Raw genomic sequence first — 19,844 nt, 5'->3', positions numbered from 1 at the left:
GGCTAACCCAGTCAATTAACCAGGGCTCTGTTCTCTTCCTAGAACTCAGTGTGTTGGGCTTTTTTTTTTTTTCCTTCCTTTGCACTCACCTACGTCAAAGTGAGGAACTGCCAGATACCTTCCCTAAGGCTGAATAGCTGAAAGTGTCAGTGCAAGAGTTTGCTGCACGGGGGAAAGCCAAATTTTTCGGTGGGAGAACATGCCTACACTCAGGCAAAAAAGGTGTGATTCCAGCTTAAGTCAAAGTAGTCGGCTTGGGTGCACGCAGCAGCACGGAGCTCAGCTCCAGGCTACATGTCCACGTATCTTCTCAGAGACTTTTTTTTAAGGGCCTCTTTGAACTCCTTGCAGTTGCAAATTGTGCTGTTTATCAGTACTTGAAGCGATTGCGTGAAAGCCAGCGCAGGGAAGCTATGCAAGCTGTGTTCACACCTCCAGACGCAGCGTGAGGTATACTCTTGGGGAGTGCGGAGGAGCAGCATCAGTTCATGCAGACCCTTTAAAGCTGGGGTCTGGGAGTACCTTCTGCATTCACTGCAAATGCGAAAGCTTCAGCTTCTCTTCAGGACTTTCGATGTACTGTGTTTTCAGGCAGACATTTCTTGCAAGAAACCTTTTTTTCCTTGCACCCCCGCATTGGTACTATTCTCTGGAGCTTTTGGCTGAAGGGAAGGGTAAAGTTAAGCGTTATACTGCGTCTCTTTTGCACAAGTCTTTTATCTCTAAGACTACATAGCTGTGGAGAAGCTGCTGTTTGCATTCAGGGAAATACTGGTTACGAAATCCTAACTCCTGTTCCAAAAATGTACCTGAGCAACTCTGGAACAGGAACCAAAGTCTCCTACCTTGTTGTCATGCCATAAATACTTGGTAATGCAGAAGGATTTAGCTGCCTGCCTCCCACGTTAAAGTGAAACAACACCACTAAATACCTACCTATTGTGCTGAATAATTATTCCCAAGTGTGTGCTAATAGACTTAATTAGTATGTTGTCAAATAATGCTGATGGGAAGGCTTCAGCATAAACTATTTTATGAAACACAATGCCTTCTAATGACCTACTCCTTCTGGTTTTTAATCCGAAACCCTAGAGTCACTTTAGCCGCATTTATAAAAGCACTCAGTGGAAAAGTTGTAACCATCAATACTTTTTTAGATCACTTATTTGCACTTGCATGTCTCTACTCATACTTAGGCTTTCGTTTGTCACCTCCTTCCGTCAGTCAGCCTTATAACTTCAGCCCGTGGTGATGCTGGTGACTAATTTCTTTTCCATATTCGTTGACTTGAGGGGTTTTTTTTTATTTTTCCCATGTATGTGACAAAATGGTTGCTTTCCCTGAGAGCAGTTTTGTACCCTCTGCTGCAGGCCTTGTGTACGACACCTTGATGCTGAAACATCAGTGTACCTGTGGAAACACAAACAGCCACCCAGAACACGCGGGGCGAATCCAGAGCATCTGGTCCCGGCTCCAGGAGACAGGTCTCCGCAGCAAATGCGAGGTAATGAAAACTCCGGCAAGGAGGGAGACGAAGCGGTTGGTCTGAAAGGGAAAAAAAAAGCGGCCACGTGTGGCTCATTCTTCTGCCAGCTCGTCTGTAGTGCGTTTTTCTGAGCCCAGTTCCGAGTTTGGAAGTGAGGATGTCTGCCGACCCTGCCACTTGCACTACTCGTTTGCTACCTGGATGTGCAAGCTTTACGCTGCGCTCCAGTTTTCGATTTTTATAGCTCCAGCTGCAGGCAGCGTTTTGCCATATGTGACTTGAATTGAAGCCATGCCTATGTGACTGTTTCTGTGTGTGTCTTTAGGTGCCAGGAATGCTTTTCTGGCAATGTGATTTCATTGCGTCATGGTGACCGTTCCAAACACATATTTCATAAAACTCTGGAAAATGCTCTTGCCTGCTGTGATTTCACCGTTCGCAATGAAGCTGCTCATGTAATTTTTCAGTCCACTGAAAGTCCTTACCAAGTGCTGATTTTTGAAATGACCAAAGATAAGAGCAGAATATGGAATAAACATGTTGTTTCATTTCTCTTCAGTCATAACAGGAGAAGCTGCCGATCAACGAGTTTGTATTTCTGTTGTTTAATAACAGCAGAATTTTTAATTAAAAAAAAAATTTAATGCCTTTTTTTAAGTAATGGTCAGCTGAAATGAAGCTATTGTAAAAAGAATGAGGGTTGCAGGGCGTAGCTAAGCACTATTCCATCAAAATAGATTATATTAATTTTGTTGGACATGTATGTTTTAAGAGCAAAGCAAGCTAAGAGAAAAGCTTAGATACTAAAATAAGCAGATTAATGATTAATAATAAGCATTGGCAGTAGTAGTTATTAATAACCAGTAGTAATGTTAGTGATAGTACTGATAAATTGATAGTGTTTGTTCCTCGGTTCTCTGAGCGTCTAAGGAGACTGAATCGTACCGTGTGTGCGACTTATATCAGAACCTGGCTAGAAATATTTTCTGAGCAATCAGAAAATCTGCCCACGTGGTGGCAGCATTGCCATTAGCTAAAGTTCTCCTGTCATAGCCTTATTTATTGCAGAAGAGAGCAAGGAAGAGTTTTAAACCTGTTTGTGTCTGCAGCGACCCATTTAATTGAATTCCGGGATTATTCTGACAAAACCCCAAACACCCCATTGCTGTTTTCTAGCTCCTTGAGAAGCCGTAATTAAATCACAGAATGCTAATTGCCTCCTAAATCTCCTGAATTTATGTTACAGATGCTCTCCAATGTGTGAAGTTCTTCATTGTCTTGATTCCAAGCAATGGCTGTTTTGTTGCAAAAGTAGTTGCTTCCTTAAATTGGTATTTTAGGTTTCTCTCGTGACACTCTTGGAGTTTTTCTTGACATTCACCTCATTTCCACCTGTGTTTCCCTTCTGAATAGTGGTGAAATTCAATCATATCGTGACCCTTCCCTTTTCTGAAAACCATAAATACGTATTATTAGCTTCCTTGCCTCAACTCCTGCATTTCCTTTCTTCAACGTGTGTCCTGCCATTTCAGGATAGCCAAGCACTCTCATGACGCTTGCTTCCTTTCCCTAGTCGGCTTTTCTATTCCTTCATCTCTGCTTTTCCCTCTTGTGTCCAGATCTGTATTAAAATTTTCTTCTTTATCGTAACTTTTCTTCTGGGCTTGTTGGGCGCAACCTTGCCCTCTTTCTCCATCTCCCTTCCGCTTCCTTGCTCCGCTCCGCTGCTCTTGACAGGCTTTTTCCCTGGCACCACTGGCACTAGTGCCCTTTCTCAGGTACTGGACCTGTGTGGTTTTTTGCATGTTTCAAAGCCGTTTTTTTGTGTTCTTTTGGAAAATCCACTGCTGGAACCTGTCTCTCACTGAGCAGGAAGGAAAGCAAGATGCAACAATGGTTTCCTTTGGCAAAGCCTAAAGTGGAGTCAGGGGCACTCGCCTGGCTAGGGGACGAATTTTGGACACGAGCGCTCCCCTGCCCCTAGGTTAGGGTGTGTGCATGAGCTGTTGGAAGCACGTGGGAAGGTGGACTTTTTTGCGTTACCCCAAGGATAGGAACGCTGCAGATTCCACAAGCAAAAAGCTTCATTCTGTGGGACATATTCCATGATACAATTAATCTCCAAGGAATTTTGGAACCTGGCCTAATAATTGTTGTTCCTTTTTTTAAAATCCCTGGTGCCTATGCAGAAAGTCCCATCAAGGACAGAATGTACTATACCCTCCGCTCCCCCTGCTTCCCCCCACACATTTACTCTTTGCATGTGTGACGTGTAAAGCTTTAAAAGAGCTGTTTACATGATGATGGCGACACAATACTCATGCAGCTGGTTCTATATCTGCATTTTTTTGTAAGTGCTCAATCTGCATAGCAGCACTCTGAAAGAGGTGGATATTTGAAGAATTAATAGTAGATCTGATATGTCTGCAGCAAGTCAGCAGCAAAGTCTGGATGCTAGCCATCAGAACTTTTGCTAGTGTGTATATTTTATTTTTTGCTGAGCTCCTGCTTTATCCTAGGTTATTTTTGTAGCTGGCATTGCTGACTGATGTATTTGGGCACACTCTTTTTTATCTTCGCTGTTGCAGGTGTATTGTCCTATGCCTCAGGCTTTATGCGCCAGTGAAGAAAGCTCTGGGGGTCTGATATGAAAATTGTTTGCCATTACATAGTTAATCCATTTATTACCAGCCATGTTTGTAAAAGTACAGTTTAAACTTTGATGTTTCCTTATCCTCATACTTCACTTTGCTTCCTTAACAGTCCTTTGCTGTGGTCTGTGTGTATAGTTTAATTCTGTTGTTTGTAAGTATTTGCTAGACGCTGATAAAAACACAGTGCCCTGCACAGTACATAATATAATTACATGCTGCGTGGGATAGACAAGACTCCGTTGGACTCCTGAGCTCTTCCAGAAAGAGCAGAACTGCTCTTTCTGCTGTTTGGCAGCGGAAATGCAAGCATTGCGTGCTGGAATTAAATTGCAACTCTGCTTTCAGTGCAAGCTCAAACAGTTCTGAGGGTGTCTGTAAACTGAAAATTTTCACTCGGTGTTTCTGTTGTACACATGCCCCCAGCCAGAAACAGGCTGGCAGATAAATATTTTATCGTGCATGCATGCAAAAAAAACCCTTGCTTTGAAATTTCAGAAATTAACTGAGTAAAAAGCCATTTTCATCAGGCAACTGAGAGGCTCCTATACAACCTGCCAAGTGCTGAGTTCCTACCATTTCTCTTGGAAGCAACAGAACCGATACAGAAGAGGCGCAAATATTTTTAGAACAGGAAAAAATGCATCACTTCCCTCCCCCCCGCCCCATTTTTCAGCAGCAAAACAGATATATATTTGCTGAAGTTGTCCAAATACCATTTAACATCCAGCTGAGGGGAAAATGTGTGCCAGATTTGCAGTGTGATAGGTAAGAGTTTGACAGAGTTGCACAAGTTTAAAGATGACCCTTTGGAGTGAAAGCGGTTGTCCAAACACAATGACAGCTTGCGGTTTGGAGTTTTGCTTGTCTAGTTAAGTTAGCAGTATAAAATATGGCAATTACTCCAGTGTATGCACTGAACTTAAAAGCAACAATTATGCTAATTGAGGCAATCTCAAAAAAAGGCTCTTTCCCCCAAAATAAAAGCCACAATCACTGTATGGAGTAATCCTCCCAGCCTTCAGCAGCCGCAGGGGGAAATCAATGGGTTTTGCTATGCGTTGGAGAGGTAACTGAACCTTTGGACTGCTAGAGCAGGTTTGGGAAGAGTGAGCTCCTGAACCAGGGTCCGTCTCCAAGCATGCCTCGGCAGCAAGCCTGCATCGCTCCAAGCCCAAGGACGCTGAGCACAAGCCCTGGGGTTAGTTACAGCTGCGGAGGAGGGATGCAAAAACTGGCCACGAGGATGGGCCGTCCCGTACAGCCCCCGGGCTGATCTGAGTGCAGAATCGGTCCCTGCTCCAGCTCAGCAGAGTCCCTGTGCCTCGCTCTGCACTGCAGCCGGAGTCGGGAGGGCTCCAAGGAGCTGCTCCAAAGAGCTTTGGTGGCCTGGAACTGAGGTGCTTCTTGTACCGGTGGCTGTGGTGACAGCAGGGTCTAGGAAACCAGAGTCTTGGGAAAAGAAGCTTTATAGTGATTTTCGTGGCTTTTTGTGGCTCGGGGCAGGGCCACAGTTGGGACAAGGCCTGGTTCACGGTCCCTCAAGATTCCTATCCTCCCCTATTAAAACCTCATGGAGGGAAAGGGTGAATAAAATGCAAACTGAGACTAGCATTTTTTTATTGTCGTTACTCAAAATCAAAAAGAAAAGCTAGCTGAAGAGTACAGAAGAAAGCGTATAAAGCAGCGGGAGAGGAGAGGTGTTGTGTTACTGCAAAGGTCAGGTTTTGTGCAGCAGGAGACATGAAGGAAAGGGAATGAAGATCCAATTAGTTCGTCAGGGGTTGAGAAGCCAACTCCTGCATTGAAAAGCCTGAGCTCAGCTGCCAGGAAGTGGGCTGGAATAAAAGAGGTGGCTCATACGGAGTCAGCGAGCTCAATGGATGAGAAAGGTGCAAAAGCCTATCTAGCATTATTCTTTCGAATCAGGCAGTGCTTTCTGTGATACACGTTCTTCAAACTTCTTCTGAAAGTTCTCCAAACTCTTGCAGCTTGCCTTCAGTTAGGGCTGGCATGTAGAAGGACGGGTGGCATTTATGCCCTCCTAATGAGCACAGAAGTTGGATATATTTGTAGGGCCACCTACTTTAAATGGGAGCAGCTCTTCTGAGGCCAGGAGAGCTGAAGTTCTTTACAGCCACGGAGGACCTGGCGTGTTATTGGAAAGGGCTGCCATTCTCTTTGCACGTTCCCGTAATGCCAAGAAATACAAAATGCTATTTCTGTATGTAAATAGCCTGCAAGAGGTAACAAAGACAGACTTGCCACGAACCAAAAAGGAAGACCGGGGAAACGTTCAAGGGGGATTTGCCAAATATTTCCGTCCCTTCTGGGTCTAACATTTTTGTGATTATTGCATCTTTAATGGGCTGGCGTATTTTTGCCTCCTCCTTAACCTCAGGAAATGTTCGCTGGTGGAACAGAGCATTCAGAAAATAAAAGAGGGATTGGAGTATAGAAATACCAAAATTATGAGCGGCAGAGTGCTTGAGCACTCCCTCAGCGCTTTGATTTCTGCTGCTTTACAGCTCAGATGATTTTAACAGAGTGGTTTCCCCTGCACCTTTAAACATGTGACAGAGGCTCGTGCTGATGTTTTGCACCAAGCTCCCTGTGGGACCCTCTTTCGGGTGTGCAAGTGCTGGGGGCAGGAAGGTGCTGCCTGTGGGTGGTGCAGGCAGAGGCCCTATGCGCTGCCATCTCACGGTCTTGCCGTGCCAGGATTTAACAGTGAGGTCAGGGATTACTAAATGGGTGCTAAAGCAGGTTCTGTTTTGCTAGAAGTTCCAGTGCCTTTGAACAAGTGCAGCCGATCTTTGCTCCTTGCAGCTTCTCCTGTCTCTAGCGCTCCCACGTAAAGCAAGCAGTACATGGCGATTCTTTGGAAGTCTCTTCTTTTCAGAAGGCTTTTTTTTTTTGGAAAGCTGTCCATGTTTTGGTTCTTCTTAGAAGCTCTGCATCTGCAGGAATGTGGATTTTTTAAAAAAATAAGGAAACTGGCACTGTTTAGGCAAAGCTACAGTGAAGTATGGACAGGAGGGTGCATGCGTTGTTGCATGGTGCTTGCAGTGTGAACCGCATGGCAAGGTAAACACCGGCCTTGGGTCGTGCCCGTACATTCCTGTTTGTTGCTGAGGCTTGGACGTTAGATGACCCCAGGATCTTCAAAAGATGCTTTCAGAGCTTTCTGACATTTTACTGTTAACGCGTTGCAGAGAGGAGTAATGATGTCAAGTCCTTCTTTAGGAAATAACTCCTCCAAATGACAACTCCTTTCAGAGCATTTTAGACAAAAGCACAGCAAAAAATGATGAAGTGATTCTAAGCTATGTAAAACACACTGGGAGAGTTCTTACAAACGCATTTTGCTGGCCTGTTCTGGAGGGTTGAAATCACACCTCACAAATAGGTGGTGGCAGCCCAAGATAAGGCCCCCAACATAAGCTGGGCCGCTCTGAGAAAAAGGGGAGAAGATCTGTACGTTGTAAAATCTGAAGTGAAGTTGGGTCCCACTGACTTCAGTAAGAGCTTTGTTGTAATCTTCGATGGAGCCAGGCTTTTGACTTGAGTGTACGTCGGCCCTTCTCAGTTTTAGCTGGCAACAAGAGCAGGGGGGAGCACGTTTGCTGCATTATTTCCCCTTGCCCAGCCCAACCTGCATCACAGTATAACGAAACAAAAGGGTTTAAGTTTGTAGGGTTTCCAAGATCAATTTGGGAGCAGAAGGTTTGCAAATGACCCTTAACTGCTAGTAGGTTCGGTTTTGGAGAGTGGCGTTTTCAGGAGAATTTTTGAGGTTAGCTTAATAATCACTGTGGGGAAGTGTGTGGGGGTTTGGACGGCTGCGTTTTCATCAGTGAATCATTTAGGCACTTTATAATGGTTTACAACTGAAATCCTAAATACTCAGTAGTCAAGTAGTCCCTGTGTAATGTAGCAAATGCTCTGAGGTAAATATGTTTAAAACAAACATTAAAAGGTCCAAAGATGACTTTATATGTCAAGCTAATATTTTGAATAGGGGATTAAATCAAAATCTCTCTGTCTTAAGATGAATTTTTCACAAGAGAATACATTTTAGTTTTTTTTGCTCACTGTCTTTATGGTTTGTTATGGGAAAAAGAAAAGATCTGTAATGTGGCTTAAGCAGACCTTTACTGCATACGTCTAGAGTGGGATTTCCTTTCTGCCACAGGGAAAATAGGACTGTGCATGATAATCAGTGATTTCATTGCTGCTTTTCTTTCCTCTTTCAGTGTATTCGTGGAAGAAAAGCAACTCTAGAAGAGCTGCAGACAGTTCACTCGGAAGCCCATACGCTGCTGTACGGCACAAACCCACTGAACAGACAGAAACTGGACAGCAAGAAACTTCTAGGTATAGTTCAGCGTGGGGAAGGGTCACCTTCCAGACGTCTGATGTTCACACGGCCAGCCACAGCACTGCTGCTGGCAGTCGCTTAATGTTAGCTGTCTGAAAGGTGGACACGCGAGGCTCCCTCTGTCCTCAGCTGTAGACAGTTCTCAAAAAGATTCATCCCACCTACTTTAAATGCCTGCCTGAGAGTGGTACAAGATGCATGTCCCATTCTTAAGATAGATCCCTAGATCTTGGATATCTGAAATTGCCTTTCATTAATGGCTTCAGAACCTGAAAGGACCCTCTCTGAGGAGGAGAGAGAATTCAGTACCTATTTTTATCCTTGGACATTCTGCTCTGCATGTTAGATGGTTATCCATTGCTAATTAGGACCTGGAATACCCTCCTAAAGACTTCAATCTGTAGCATCAACCAGCTTCCTAGACATTAACAAATAGCTGTCAGGTCTGTATGGATAATCCGCAAGTAAGATGCGTGGGTCTGTTGGGCAATCCTACATTTGTTGAATTTCAACATGAGTTTGCTTCTTCCCTTCACTGGGGCCTGAATCTGCCCGAAACAGGTCTGCATCTGTCCTAGAATTTTCCTCGCAAACGGGCTAGGGGAAAGTTGTTCAGAAAACCAACTCCACCCATAGCAATCAAATCGCATGAATTTTAGCAGCTTACCTGAAATGTATTCACGGAGACACCTTCCTCTCCCTTCATTTTTTGCCTTTTAGCAGCAATGGGTGATGGGTTGGAGGGGCATTTATGGAAGTTCTCATGTGGAGATCAGGAATAAGACAGTTCTGGAATCTAGAAGTTGAGAAAGTTTATGTTGGGATTAACTTCACTTTACATGATATAAAAAGAGGATTAACTTGATGGTCTGCATGTTGTAGTAGTCACAGCAAAAGAGCTGGAAAGAATTTGCAACACACTCAGTATGTACATTAGATCCCCAAAGAGGAAAGCTATTAGCCAGTTGTTTAAACATGTAATTAGCACTGTATTTATAGCTAAGTTACCACCTCTTTAAAACCCAGAGAAATGAGAGGTAGACACCTTTGGCTGAGTGATATCGCAATTAATGTGTGCAGTTTAAATAACTGATGACATCATGTCCTTGGTAGCCTAAAACTCTTGCCTTGCATAAGGCATATCTGGCAGTCCAAACAAATGGTGTGTAAATTTTCCCCTGGCAGATTGGAGAAGTCTCCTGCTCGTTTGCAGGTGCACCACCTCCACACTGATTGATTTTGCTGCAAATTCCTGGGACTAATTAACTAGCGCCAAAGATCAGGATGTTTGTCTTGAGCATCCTCTGTGGATTTGATTGCCTGTGGTATGATCTGGGCAGTCCTCTGGCAGTTTTGATTCATTGGCTTTACCAGCCTAGGGCAGACAGGGTCAGCCCCCTGTCCCTGGCAGTGGTCATCACCAGCATGGGGGGCAGAGAGGGCACTGTGTTGTCCTAACCGTTCTCACTTAGGAGTACTCTGATGTCAGATGTCTGATACCCTCCCTGCACAACATTCCGTTTTAGGATAGACTGTGATAATGCCGAATGTTTCCTACACATTCAAATGTCAGTTCTTTTTGCAATGCTATTCCATTCCCTTTTTGCCTCTTGGTATATATAATCTGTATCAGTGGTTCCAGAGATATATCTGGGGAAACAAACATTTTGTTTGATTAGTACTGGATTTCGGGTTCCTCAGTTTCGCTGAACCATTCCTGATGTTTTGTACAGAGAATCTGAGGGAAAAGAAGCTCTTGCTCTACCTTTCATGACTTCTCTAGTTTTATTGTGTCCTCACATACCTTTGAATAACTCATTTTAAAATATCTGTAGGGATTAAGTTTATTCTTCTACTGAAGAGAAATAATTCTAATACATGAGGGTATTCAATTACAAAAAGTTGCCTGTTTAGGTATGATTTATAAGGAAAGTAAGTTGTCAAGGAGCAATATTACTGACAAATCAGTTTGAAGATTAACATATTTCCAGATGTTAGACTAGATCTAGGCTGAGACTACACGTGGGGCTCCAGTGATGGCCCAAAATGCTGCCAAGCAACTATTTCTTTAACATTTGCCTTTCAAGGCTGCAGCCACAGGCGAGAGGTGAAGTCCCTGGGATCTCCAGTAGGCATCGTTTTCCAATAGCTCTTAACTGAGCTTAGAGCTTTTTTCCTCAACTCAGTTGGCACTTTTAGGCTTGAGCTGCTAACAGTGGGAGACTCGTTACCAACTCGCGTGACCGTCCTTGTCCTGACAGCAACCACCTCTTCCCCCTGCCCAGTCACGCTGCCGTGCTGTGCATATGCTGCAAGCTGGCATCAGTGTTCACGGTGAGCAACAGAATTAGCAGAAGAGCAAATGGCTTCGCCATTTGACACAGCTGCCCATCACCCTGTGCAGCAAGAGAAAATAAGTTGATAACTTGCCAGACAGGGATCTAGAGGGACAGCACAGCCTTCCAAATGCACGCTGAAATGCCAAGATGCGTGAGCTCATCTGGAATGTTTCTGCAGCATCCAAGTAGAAGGTTGTCTTTGGGAAGCGGGGCAGGAAGCAATGCTGTGTCTAAAAACAGCACACTTTCTTAACTTAATGGTTTCCAAGGTGCAAGAATGACTGCCACTGATGTGCTAGGAAAACCTCCCTGAAAAAAATTGAATTTGAGTATTCGTGTGGATGGGTGAGTGAGCCTGTAAGCAGCCCCTTCCTCAGCCATCTGCTCATTTTGAGGGTTTAAAAGGTTTTTAAATGTATAAAACAGCTTTGTGAGGTTCTTTTAAATATGTCAGCAGGTTAATTCTGTGGAAGGTTTGAAGTCTGAGGCTCACATATGCAAATGTATGTTTGTCAGACCTGAGCATCTTTGTATTCATCCGCTTGAAATGCAGTAACTGACTCTGTAAACTCTTCTCCTTCAATAGGTCTAGGAGCAAGAAAAAGCATGAGAAATTTCAGCCTAAAAGGAAGTTTGTAAAGCTGAGAGATGAAAACAAGGATTATTTCTTTTTAAGCTTCCATAACTAGCAATAGGGATGTCCCTTCATCTGGCAGGTCTTGGAGAGGAAGCGGGAAGGAAGTAAATAGCTCAGATTTCTCAGAACCATAAGCAGGTGTCAGTTCGTTCAGATACTGTGGCTCAGCTGAATACTTATACTTCCGAAGTATATACTGTTCTGAAGAATATATTATATATTCCCTCTGGTCCTGTAGATTGTTACTTTTGAGTCTAAGCCTTTTTGCAAAGGGTGCCATTCTTCACTAGTGTTGTGGAAGTTGCTTGTGGCTGTAGAATTCTGCTGTCAATATTGAAGTTGCCTTTCCCAGAGGAACCTGAGCATTACAAAGATCAGCTTTCATATGTTTTTATCAGATGGGTTTGAAGGCGGCAGCTTTCAACGCGGGTTGCATAACCCTACTCGTTGAAGTGTTGCTAAAGCCCTTGAAAGTCTAAGGGTGAAAAACCAGGATCCATCCCTTGCTTGGCAGCGTAAAGCGTTGGAACCTGTTGAACAAGTTTAAACTTAGGCAAATAAGGCTGCTTTAAATTTGCGTATAGCATACATAAATTGTTGTCAGAAAGGTAAATATTTAAATAATAGGTGGGCTGGGAGCAAAAGATGTGGCAGGAGGTCTAAGGCAGGGTGATCTGAGAACTTTCCTGTGGATCCAATCAAAGAGTGAATCTGGCTGTGCACTCAGATTAATAATACAGAGGCATTAACTCTGCTTTGAGTTGAAAGGATAACATAGTCACCTTGTCAACCAAGTCAGCTTGTTCTGTTTGCTCACCACTGGTTTATTTTTTAATGTTTTCCTCTTTTATGAAGCTAATGTGCTCCAAAAATCTCTAGTGAATCTATAGGTGACTGATGATTAGGGTGGGGTTTTTTTATGATTTCCAATCCTCCTTCAGTTGAAAGTGGTTAAAATGGTAATCTCAGAAGATATGCTTAGCAGTTATGGGTAGCATCTCAATCGTTTAGCGTCAACGTGGTTGCCTGAAATGCAGAACAGCACACAAATCTTTCAAAAATGGTATTTATAGAAGGCTTTTGTGCCACGAAAGGCTTTTGAACAAGTGCAAGTGTATATGTTATGTATTCATTGAAGTATAACTGGGTTATCTGTGTGTTTTTTGAACATTGTAATGAAACCAAAGTCCCTAACTGTGCTGAGAAAAACTTCAGCATTGCCATAAAATTGGACCCAAACCTGGTGAACTTTGACTTTTTGAGGACTTACTGGATTTTTTCGTTTTTTCCTCCTGCAGGTTCTCTAACATCAATGTTTGTCAGGCTTCCTTGTGGCGGTGTCGGGGTGAGTACTTGCTTTAATGTGTAAATAATGTCCTGTTTGTTCTCCAAGTCCCATTGCTAACAAAAATTGTTGCTTTGCATTCCATCAAGCGGGTAATTGCAACCAGATGTTGCCCATAAACACGGTCTGTCTGGGGTGCCGGGTTGCAGTGATGGCTTCACGTGCATTTCTTCAAAAGCAGTGTGAAGATTTTAAACTGTTTTGGAGTCCTGAAATGTGCACGGCATCCAGAGGCGTGTTTTGTCTCTGGCTTTTGAGATGCAAAAACTCATTTCCCAGGCAGCGATATTTAATGGCTTGGAGATTACTGCATTTTAAAGCAACTGCTGAAGACAAAAATGCACTGCAACTACACAGAAAGCAAGATGTGCTTTTCACGTTGCTCATGCTGTGTAGGTGTTTCATCTTCAATGTTTGTACTTCAGAGCTGCCTGCCTAATGGTGCAGGTGGAAAATGTATTAATAAATAGTGGTATTGCAGGATAATATTTGGGAAGTTCATGTAAATAATAAGTTACTGTATTTGTGTCTGGGTTATATTATTGTCCTAGAATAAAATGTCTCATGGGTTACACGAGTGCAAGGGAATTGCAGTCTTCAGTATTTGGCACCTTTCATTTTTGGGGCTCAAGGCAATTGCACATGAATGCTGAAAGAGGTGACTAAAATATCTGTCCATCCGTCATGTAAAAGCTGAACATCAGTTTTCATCTGTCAAGATTCCCTGGTAACAAAAAGAAGACTTTTCTTGTTTGTTTGTTCTCAGAAGATTGAAAAAAAAATACCATTCATATACTTTGCGTTGGAAGTTTGGGTTTTATGTTGAAGCCTGAAAGCTTGAAAGTTTTCCTTTCAAGTCAGACTTTCTGCTCGAAAGTTTGTGTGTAGGGTGACACTACAGAAAATCTTGGAGAACAGGAAGGGAAAAGAATGAGAAGAGACAATAAAAGGCATTGTGTTTGAAAATTCACAGTGGTAGTTCTTATGCATAATTGTAGCTCGTGAGGTTGAATTTAGAGGTCTGGATTCTGTTATGGAAATGAAACAAAATTGTTTTCTTCCTGAGTCTTTGCAAAATCGCTGCTTTGAAAATTATCCCGTCAAAAAAAGAATAATCGGCATTTATTCATACCGCCACCACTGAGCACTCGTAGAGATATTTTATTTTGTATTGTAAATATGCTGCAGTCTCCTAATTCATGGCAAATTTTTGGCTAGAGTTTAAAAGGTTTGGATTTACTCTGCCCTGCAGTCAGGCATGCCATTCAAAGCAAAAATTATCATTTGCAAATGAAGGCTGAATGGTAACAAGTAGAGACAGTGCCTGAGCCTAACACAGTCCCAGAAGTCTTGCATTAAATCCTAAATCAAGGCAGGAAACGCACAGTGCTGGTATTATTGATATGCTGGTAATATTCTGAAGATAGTGTTTGCGGTTAACTTTATGGTCAGTTGTCTCCATGTAGCCTTAAAATATTAAATAAAGCGTTTGCTAACTTTTCTTCAGTGTTTTAGTAATTCCAATGGATATTTCCACGTTGTAGCGGAAAAGCTTTTTAAAAGCAGCAATTGGCTAGTAATCAACAACATGATAGTCAGATTTTTCATAAACGTGAATTGTTTTTTTGTTGTTTTGTTTTGCTTTCCCAGTTACATTGGGAATACAATGCCTGTTATTCGTGTAGTTCTGCTGCTTTCTTATCTGATAGAGAAAAATATGTTCCTCTTCATTGCGTTTGGGATGCATTTCTTATGATTATATACACAGCAGCTGTGTATTTGTAGGGAAAATGAGTGCATGGTAGAGAATGATTGGCTACAGCAGATTAAGTAGGAAGGGTAGCACTTCTATGTAGTATGGATGGGTTTAAGTGCAGGCCGTCTCCTTTGGAGTAGGCAGTCATCTTGCAAGGGCCTTTTAAGACTGTTTTCTACTGTCTTTAGAAGTGCAAACTTTGTCAAGAAAGTTGGCTTTGCAATGCTGTATTTTGACTGAACAAATACAGGGAAGACTGTAGTCTTTGTTGGCATGCTGGTTCTATGAAACAGGTTGTCCTTGATCTGGTTTACTGTGAGAAACTGTTGGAAGACGCCCCATGGTGGTGTTTTAGCTGGGGCCATAGAGCCTACCTTTCAGTAGCAGATGAAAAAAAAACTATTTTCTGTACCGAAGAGGATGACAAGACACTTTTAAGATGAGTGTAACATTATTAGAAGAAAACAGAAAAACAGATTTTAAAAAATCGAGGCCATGTTAAAATATCAACTCTGAAGACCGTTAGCAAGGAGGAATTTGAAAGCGCGATACAATTCTGAGAAGTTCATCCTGTGAAGACTGCTGGTTTATTGAATGCTGTTTGTTGTGGTGTAAACTAATTTTAAATTGTTCTAGCCAGAGGGCTTAGAGGCGGTTTTACTGGATTTTTTTTTTTTTTTTGCTGCTGCTTATCAGACCATTATGCAGGTAGCTAGATGGCATTTCTGACTGATGAGGAGCATTGGAGTTGTATCGGGATTCTCTCTTGTTCAAGATCACCAGGTAAGCAGAACATTACTTACCTTCGAGTCAGCAGGACTTTTAAGCTTCTAGCAATCAGGCTTTGTTGCAACGTTTTCTTACAAGTTGAGAAGGTTGTCGTAGCTTAAGAAGTTCTGTATGCGCTCAAGTCGCTTAGTACTAGTTCCGTTGGTGTTTTTCTGATGATGAAGGAAGATCAGGTGCACATGATGATGAGAGGGCATGTTGGACAACTGCTTGACTGTCTAAGGCCAGCTGTTTGTAGCGTGCTGTCTTGTGTCTTTCCTCCTGAATGTGAGAGGCGGACCACGAAGAATGATTTAGCTACACAGCCCTTAGTGTGCTGGTGAGATCAAGCCCTGTTTCCATTTTGTATGTTGTCTTTGGGGTGGTAGAGCAGTTGATTGAGTGACTAACTGCCTATGGGAGATAGACATAGTCAGCTGAACACCTGTAGCGATTCATTGCCTGGAGAGGCAGCCTAGATCCCTGCCTGGGTATCCATCACCAGTTTTGGAGGAGAATTTCAGCATGTACTATTTCCACATGGTTCTCTGCCTTTGTCACCTGAAGATAAGGACACTGTAGTGGATGTCTCATGGGTCTTTATATTCAGCTCACCAAGATGCTAGACAGTTTTCCAGCTGGCTGATTGCTTCATAAGGAATGTTTTACCCAGAGAACTTGAGTCAACCTGCTGTAGGGTAAGGGGGGCGGGGACCAGTCCTCTTCTGGGTTCACTACTGGTTAGAAGATAGGAAACAACAATCAGAGTTTCAGTCCCACAGAAATCTGTTTTTTACTGAAATGCTGCAGATCAGGGGATAGATGGTAAGCAAATGTGCTGTGCTGATGGTATTATATTTATTCGGGGTCATCAAAATGAAAGTTGACTGCAGAGAAATACAGATGGTCTCTTGATAACAAAAAATTGAGCAGTAAAGTAGCTTATGAAATTCAGTGTTGATGGATGTGGAATAATGCATGTGGGCAGGAGCGGGGAAAGGCCTGGAGTAGGTGAAAGCCAAGTGATTACTCTTTCTTACAGTTCAGGAGCTGAAGGCCTCAAGTGAAATTATGGGATAGCAAGCTTAAACCAATTTCTTTTTCTGCACACAGTCAAACGATGGAACTCTCTTCCACAGGGGATGTAATGGAGGTTGAAAGAATAAATGGGTTTAAAAGGCAATTTACGGGTATTCATGGAGGGGAAAAAGCCCATGAAGAGCTGTTACACACAAGGATGAAGATGCATCCTGCATCCCAGGACACCCCTATAGTGGGGACTGCTAGAAGCTGAACGAATGAGCCGTCAGCGTATGGCTATTTGTCCTGCTCTTATGCTTTCCCTAAGTATCTGCTGCTGGCTACCGTCAAAGCCAGAATATGGGCTTGATGGCAAGGAGGCAATCAGATGATGGAGGACTGTCTGCTCCGGAGTTACACATCAGACCAAACACTTGGCTATGAAAGGAAGAGTTAGGGCATGGTCTGTTCATTGGAGATAGAAGTCAGAAACTTCCCTCCAGTGGTCTGGAAAGCTCTGGGGTGTTTACTTTCAATTAATGCTTTATGGTTTACATATTTTCTTGGTGAAGAAAATACACTAAAGGAAAAGTAATTGGGTCAGCGAATTGTATTTCCTTGGGGGAAAAATAATACACCAGCAGACTATCTCCTAAATACATGTCCTAATAGTGATCATTTATTCTGAACCTCGGGCTCATAGATTGAAAAGGGGTTTTGTAACACAAGTTGGCTCTTAGCTGTATTCTTTTTCCAGTTCTAGCTAATGAAATAGATATTATGTTACACTATGCCAGGTTGACCTCAGTGTCTGACCTGATGCCGTCTTCAGCAGTATCAATAAGCTTCAGAGAGGAAAGATGTAGTCTTTACTGCTTCTTTCTCTTTCATTTTGTTCCCTGTTATCTGAATCTTATTTTTGCCATATAGTAGAGGTCCCAAGTCTCTGAAAGCCGTAAATCTCTCTCCTGGCCTTACTAGCTGCTTTCCTATCTTTGAGCCAGCACCTTGGATAATAGGACCAGTAGAGGCAGGAGAATATGATGAGCAGGTTCCTGAGGATAACTCTGGATGCCTGGAAGTTTGTAGTTGTTCCTAGGAGGTGGGAATGGCTTGTCTCCTGTCCAAAGAGATGTGGCTACAGCTAAGATTTTTCTCCTTTCCTGTTCTCTTCTCTGTAACTTTCTCACATCACATCATCTACCTGGCTGTCCCCTGGTAACACAACAGAGCATTACTTTTCCTCATCGCTGTCCAGTTAGGTTTGTGGTTTATTCGCCAGCCCTTGTGGTCGAACACAGGCACCTTGCTTAGCAGCATTGCCTTCTCAGTTGCCCTCAATGGAAATGGGGCAGCATATCAGTGATGTTCCCATTGTGTTTTAAATGTTTAGGGGAATATATGAATTTCCATGAGTTCTTCTTACTAGAGAACGTGACAAAGCAGGTAAAAGAGAAGGAGGTGAAAGAAACAGGAAAAAGTTAAATGCAAATCAGTTTGTTGCATGAAACCTTTCAATCTTGCTCTTTAAAAACCAGGTCACGGTGTCTCAAAATCAATGGGATAAGGGTAAATTGGCTCCGCAGTGCTTGGAAACTCTTGTGAGTTTTCCTTTATTCATTTGTTTTATAAGAGGAAGCCTTCACATTGTTGTAACCAGCACTAACAAACCTTTTCCCATCTGCAAACATTCTGATCTTAGCAGGAAAGAAAAAAAGCACAGAAGCACTTATATCAACAGATGTGAGCTCTGATTTAAACAACAGTAATTTATTCCTGCTGATCTTTACTCTAGCAACATCTGCAAGTGCACTATGCAGTATTTTTGCTTAGAGACATTACCTTTACTTCTCTATAATACGTGCTCTTTTGTTAATATATTTTTTATATACACCAGAGCATTACATAATACAGGATAATTAGAAGTAGATTTTGGAGAAAAGATTTTGAGCTTTGAGAATCTGCAAAATAGTTCAAGCATACTTGCATCTTAATACTTCAAAAAGTTCAAAGACCTGATATTATAATATTGAATATTTTCTAACTTTTTTGTTTTCTTTCTGGTATCTTTTCTTTTATCTATGCACATTCAGCAGATCTTGGTATTAATATTTTTCTTTTCCAGAATAAGTTGCTCTTTTTTTCTGTTGTAAGGTCTTGAGTAGAGTATGTAAAGAATTTTTTTACCTGTGCAGGTGTGCAGCATGCAGCACAGAGTAGAGACAACAAAAAGGAGTGCCATGGAATGCAAATGAGAAGAAACTAATTAGGAAGTGTTAGAAAAACAAACTGTGGTTATTTAATCAGTGCTTTAGAGCACTAGGAAGTGCAGTTAGGTAGAGCTAATTCCCTGGCAGCATGGATGTCATGCGCTGCTACTCTAAGCGCGATGAGGAGAGAAAAGCAGAATTCCTTTGTTCTGCTTTGCTTTGTAGAGTCTGGAACTTCTGTGTAACATGTCTCTACCTGTCTCTATGTTTAAATGCCTATCTAGATAGCTTTTCAGCTAAAGAAAAGATTAGGGTAATGAAACCTTTTATAAGATCCTCTTCACTTCAATTTGAAGTAGTTCTGCATTCGTATATAGTACAGTATACAGTGCTAATAGAAACCTCATCATGTATATTAATAAAGACTTCAAGTTTATAAGAAAGGAAAAACTCTTTCAGGTCTCACCCTAAAACATCTTAGGCATTCTTCCTAGAAAAGAGCCTGTGTCAAACTGCTGACCCTTCCTTTCCTGCATTCCCCCATCATTTTGTAAAAATTGTATATGTTGTGAAGGTTAAGACTGTGCAGCAGGTCACAAGCATTGAATTTCCTCTCCCCACTTCTGGAGTTCCTCAGCTCTCCTAGGAGCTCGTGTAACAGAAACGGAAGCTCCTTTATTGGAATGAACAAGTCACTAATGTTATTCTCAAGAAGACAAGTGTGCTGACCAGGACAACTACTCCTAACCCAACAGATGTGGAGGACTCGATGTCTCGGACACAGTTGTATCGTCCGCTTCAAGAGAGAAAAAGAGAAATATACACTGTCAGATCAACAAAAGGCAAGAAATATGCTTCCTCTCTCTCTGTAAAGTCCTTCCAGATGGGAAGGCTGATGTGCTGTCCCAGCAACAACTCCTGTGATGGCAGCTACATCAAAGAAATCATGGTCAGGGAGAGCCAAATAATGTCTCCTCTGTAATGAACCTCAGAATTCAAGAATGATGGAGGGGTCAACAGCAGCCCGTGCACCAAACAGCAGCAGCTTTGGAGTCAGAGAGCAGTCCAGCTCAGGGCCACATTAATAACATTTTCCACCATGGCAAAGTCTACGCCCCTATGCCGCAAAGCACTGATGACTTCAGTGGGACTGTTCAAACACTTACAGTGAAACAGATGATGAAGTGCTGCCTTGGATTAGGGCCCAGTGGTCTCCAGACATCCGTTCTGCGGAAGGTGGCTGGGTGTTAA

The 19,844-nt window shown here is 42.5% G+C and overlaps 1 protein-coding gene across 8 annotated transcripts in view; it reads left to right on the top strand.

Annotated features, from left to right (window-relative positions):
• Positions 1–19,844, top strand: part of HDAC4 (histone deacetylase 4) — a 275,382-nt gene that overhangs the window by 220,870 nt on the left and 34,668 nt on the right. For all 8 annotated transcript variants that reach the window (XM_064515482.1, XM_064515489.1, XM_064515488.1 and 5 more), the window contains 3 exons: positions 1,371–1,504; positions 8,394–8,514; positions 12,793–12,839. In XM_064515482.1, the coding sequence (XP_064371552.1) occupies positions 1,371–1,504; positions 8,394–8,514; positions 12,793–12,839 (302 nt within the window). The remainder of the gene's footprint in view (positions 1–1,370; positions 1,505–8,393; positions 8,515–12,792; positions 12,840–19,844) is intronic.

This window comes from Dromaius novaehollandiae, chromosome 7 (genome assembly GCF_036370855.1).
Source record: "Dromaius novaehollandiae isolate bDroNov1 chromosome 7, bDroNov1.hap1, whole genome shotgun sequence".
NCBI lineage: Eukaryota > Metazoa > Chordata > Aves > Casuariiformes > Dromaiidae > Dromaius > Dromaius novaehollandiae.
The sequence above is the reverse complement of the archived record's forward strand: the minus strand, read 5'-3'. Positions and strand labels throughout refer to the sequence as shown.